Genomic DNA, 2,339 nt, shown 5'->3' with positions numbered 1-2,339 from the left:
ACAGCTTAACATCAACGACACTATGCTTAATATAAGCATAGTGTCTGATTGAATAATACACATGAACTAATTGATGTCAAACCTCTGGTTACATTTGTAGGGCTCTAATTCCACACCTATAGGATTGCATTGCTCCTGATGTTTACAACTAGTCTCCTTAAAAATATGTTTTTGTACTGACAGGTTCACTGTGATTGCCCATACACAGATAATCCATTGGAATGGCCACTCGAGGTAACAGTCACACCATTAATAACAATAATACCTTTTTAAAACATCATAAAATTCAAATAGCCTGAAAGTTACAATTCATCTCTCATTTTATCACCCTTAGGCCGAACTAGCCTGCCCATAAAAAGAATGGAGTTGGTCTTGTTGTCTTTCACAAGGAAAATGAAGGGATGGTCGGCGTAGAAGAGCTTCGGGTTCCTGATCTTCTCGCTACCATAAATGCTGGTGTCAAATGGGTTTCCCTCTGTGTCCCACTCCAAGGCAGAGGCATGGAAGACATTGGCGAGGTAAAGATCTTTCTTGCCAGAAATGTTGGACAGGTCTGCCTTAGACTTGTCCACAGCTTCAGTGAGACCAAGTTCTGCAAGATGTTTCTGCAAAGCAAGAGAAAAGAGCCTCATATATCATACAGAAAATATTGGTTGTGGTTATATAGCAACTATATAGCAAAAATCAGCCATATTTACCTGAAGGTCGTGGCTAACTTCCATGCTAACTTTAGGCAGAGAGATGGCGACTGCTCTCTCCTCGAGCTTGCTGACCCAGGTGTCCAGCTGCTGGCGAGTGAGCAGTTTCTCCAGCCTGTCCAGGGGCTCCACGTGGTAGGGCATGATGAAAATCATGCTGGACTTCTTATGTGCCAAAGGTATGCTGACCACAAACAGCTTGTTCTGTGTGTCTTCATAGAAGCCGTAGATACCTGTAACGGGCAAAGTTAAATACTGTTAAGTTCGCTTGTAGTTACAGTAGATTTTGAGTAAGAGATTTCAAAACAAGTTGTTGGTTTTACCTGTGCGATGCATCATTGGAACAGAGATTGTGTGAGAGCGGGAAACCAGGAAACCACGGTTGTCAACCATCTTGTGGTGGAACTTCTCATCCCAGTGGGCTGTGGAGCAGGAATAAGCCATTAAAATGATTAATAATTAGATTGATCTTTCTAGTCATTAAACCACCATGTCAACAGAATGTTTTGTTACAGAAGTGCTTGTCTTTAAATTTTTGTTCAGGATAAATAATAAAATATATAAATTAATAATAAAATAAAATTGTAATTATTTAATTTAAAATGTTTAACTATTATTTATTATTAAAGTAAATATCAATGCTAACTTAAAAATATGGGAAAAGCCAGGACATAACAATTGGGGCTAGTTCCGAATCAATTATTACATATGATTGAATAATTGGTAATTAAGTATAATATCAAAGTAAATATCCATCCTAACAAAAAATTTATAAAAAAAAGTCATGACATAACAAATGGGGCCTGCCAAGGTCAATAATTAAATATAATTTAATAAATAATAATTAAATATGATTTAGACAGTCCTGGAACTATTAAGGTAAATATCTATTCCAACTAAAAAATAAATAAAAAATAGGTGGCATCAACAATTGAGTATAATTTAATAATAAATAAATATGATTTATATAGACTTTATTAAAGTAAATTAAACTATTAACTATTAACGTATTAACTATTAAAGTACATATTAATTGGGGGTTCATCCCGGATTAATTAATAAATATAATTTAATAATTTAATGTAATTTTATATATGACATCTTAAATTAAAAAAAGGCAACAGAAATACTTACGTTTAAAGAACATAGCGTTTACGATCATAGCCCCATCTGTGTTTTTCACATCCTTGGTAATTTCTGGCAGCTTTCCGTCAGTTGACTTGGCAGCCCACTCATTGATGGAGTTAATGGCGCTTCTCTTATCACGGAAGTTGATCTTCGAGTGTTCGTAGTTGTAGTGCTTCTTGCTGTTCTTGACAAAGTCGTCGGAAAAGCTGACAGAGCTTGGGCCGTACAGCCTGTTGCTGATCTTCCACGTGACTTTGCGGGCCTGGGGGTCGCTCACCTCATTCAGAAGCTCGGACAGGCCTGTGTGCAGGTGGTCATCCTTCAGGGCGTCAGCCTTCAGGAGACTCTTCACCTGGGACGCAGTGGAGGATTTCCCCCCCATGGCGACCATGCCCAGAGAGGAGGCCACCACCACAGGAGAGATGAGGATGTTGTCAAGATCCTTTTCTTTGGCGATATTGTGGTAGAGATTGAAGGCCAGGTTAGCGCTGGTGTCTGCCATGGAGGTTGCAT

The 2,339-nt window shown here is 38.3% G+C and overlaps 1 protein-coding gene across 1 annotated transcript in view; it reads right to left on the bottom strand.

Annotated features, from left to right (window-relative positions):
• Positions 1 to 227: 227 nt before the first annotated feature.
• LOC107756564 (serpin H1-like) overlaps positions 228 to 2,339 on the bottom strand; it is a 2,638-nt gene continuing 526 nt past the window's right edge. The window contains exons 2-5 of the mRNA XM_016573741.1: positions 1,833 to 2,256; positions 1,022 to 1,120; positions 699 to 931; positions 228 to 605 (exon numbers count right to left, since the gene is read on the bottom strand). Of these exons, the coding sequence (XP_016429227.1) occupies positions 303 to 605; positions 699 to 931; positions 1,022 to 1,120; positions 1,833 to 2,256 (1,059 nt within the window). The 3' untranslated portion in view covers positions 228 to 302. The remainder of the gene's footprint in view (positions 606 to 698; positions 932 to 1,021; positions 1,121 to 1,832; positions 2,257 to 2,339) is intronic.

The sequence above is a fragment of the Sinocyclocheilus rhinocerous genome, unplaced genomic scaffold (genome assembly GCF_001515625.1).
Source record: "Sinocyclocheilus rhinocerous isolate Xijiao unplaced genomic scaffold, SAMN03320098_v1.1 scaffold1152, whole genome shotgun sequence".
Lineage (NCBI taxonomy): Eukaryota > Metazoa > Chordata > Actinopteri > Cypriniformes > Cyprinidae > Sinocyclocheilus > Sinocyclocheilus rhinocerous.
The sequence above is the reverse complement of the archived record's forward strand: the minus strand, read 5'-3'. Positions and strand labels throughout refer to the sequence as shown.